This window comes from Sinocyclocheilus grahami, unplaced genomic scaffold (assembly GCF_001515645.1).
Source record: "Sinocyclocheilus grahami isolate Dianchi unplaced genomic scaffold, SAMN03320097.WGS_v1.1 scaffold1521.1, whole genome shotgun sequence".
Taxonomy (NCBI): Eukaryota; Metazoa; Chordata; class Actinopteri; order Cypriniformes; family Cyprinidae; genus Sinocyclocheilus; species Sinocyclocheilus grahami.
In genome coordinates this window covers 8,958-10,288 of record NW_015506700.1, presented here as the reverse complement: position 1 = coordinate 10,288, position 1,331 = coordinate 8,958, and the positions used below count along the sequence as shown (strand labels likewise).

General features: G+C 34.0%; 1 protein-coding gene across 1 annotated transcript in view; it reads left to right on the top strand.

Annotated features, from left to right (window-relative positions):
- The window catches only part of LOC107570915 (rap guanine nucleotide exchange factor 5-like), a 21,979-nt gene extending 21,007 nt beyond the window's left edge, over nt 1–972 (top strand). The window contains exon 16 of the mRNA XM_016257188.1: nt 524–972. Coding sequence (XP_016112674.1) covers nt 524–642 — 119 coding nt within the window. The 3' untranslated portion in view covers nt 643–972. The remainder of the gene's footprint in view (nt 1–523) is intronic.
- Nucleotides 973–1,331: the final 359 nt, after the last annotated feature.

Genomic DNA, 1,331 nt, shown 5'->3' with positions numbered 1-1,331 from the left:
TGTGTGTGAGAGAGAGAGTGTGTGTGTGAGTGAGTGTGTGTGAGAGAGAGTGTGAGTGTGTGTGTGAGTGTCTCTGTGTGTGTGTGTTTAAATACCATTCCTAAATCATTTTTACTCTTTATATATATATATATATATATATATATAACTCATTTAATAGTATTGCCCAATATTCGTTTTTTTGTATCTACATGTTTTTTGTATTTTCATGTTTATTTAAAAAAAATAATCAAATTTACAGTATTTGTTAGCATCTTGGTTATCAGCCATAAACAAATCATATAATTACATTTTTAAATAAGTTAATATTTATAAATATATAATAAAAAAATAATACAATTAAAAAATGATTAGCTCTAAATGATTCAAATGATGCTTGACTGAGCAACCAGTGCTGTTCCGCTCAAGATGTCTGTATTAGTGTATCGGCTGTAGTGAATCTCTCAGTCAGCTCTGTGTGACGGTAGCCGCGCGTTAGATCTGCGGGGAATCAGTCCATTAACTGCATTTCTTCTCTTCTCAGGAAACGAGCTTTCTCCGTGTGACAGTCCTGAGGTGCGCTCCAGCGTCCATTACCTTCACATCATCGACAATCAGCAGACGCTGTTCGAGCTCTCGCACAGACTGGAGCCCCGAGTCTGAGAGAAACAGAAGCAGGACAAACGGATCGATTCCGACTGAAACACGATCAGTGACTCTCTCAGAGCTCGATCACAGCCAAACCAGTCAGTCCACTCGAGCACACGGGCTGAGAACTCCACATACGTGATGATAAAACCTCTATTTCTTCATGTAAAAAATGATTCGTGGTCAATGAAAGCTTTTTCCTGCCCGCGGGAGAGGTGTGAACTTTCTCAGCATTGCTTTGTTGACATGCTGTTGTCAATGTTATTTAACTTCTACCAGCACTCTGGACCATATTTATATAGGAATTTAATATTTCAGATTTTTAGGGCTGGGCGATATAATCATAATATATTCAAATTGATATTTTAATTTAAAAAAAATATATAAAATTGTATTATTTAATTTTTCTGTCTTTTTACCATGTTTAGTGTATATTAATATTTATATATTTGGATTTAAAGGCTGATTTATTTTAGTAATTTCAACCAATTAGATTAAAAATGTTTAATGCAAGATGTAAAATACAGTAAACCGTTATAACAAAACATGAACTTGCAATATTAACATATGAAAAATCATTTGAATCGATTAATTGAAATCGTTTGAACTGATTCGTGGAAATGAATCAAACTTGCATTTTTCTGGTACTGAAGTTCAAAACTTAATGGCCAAGTAATATCACAGTTTTGCATCAGTTTATGAAT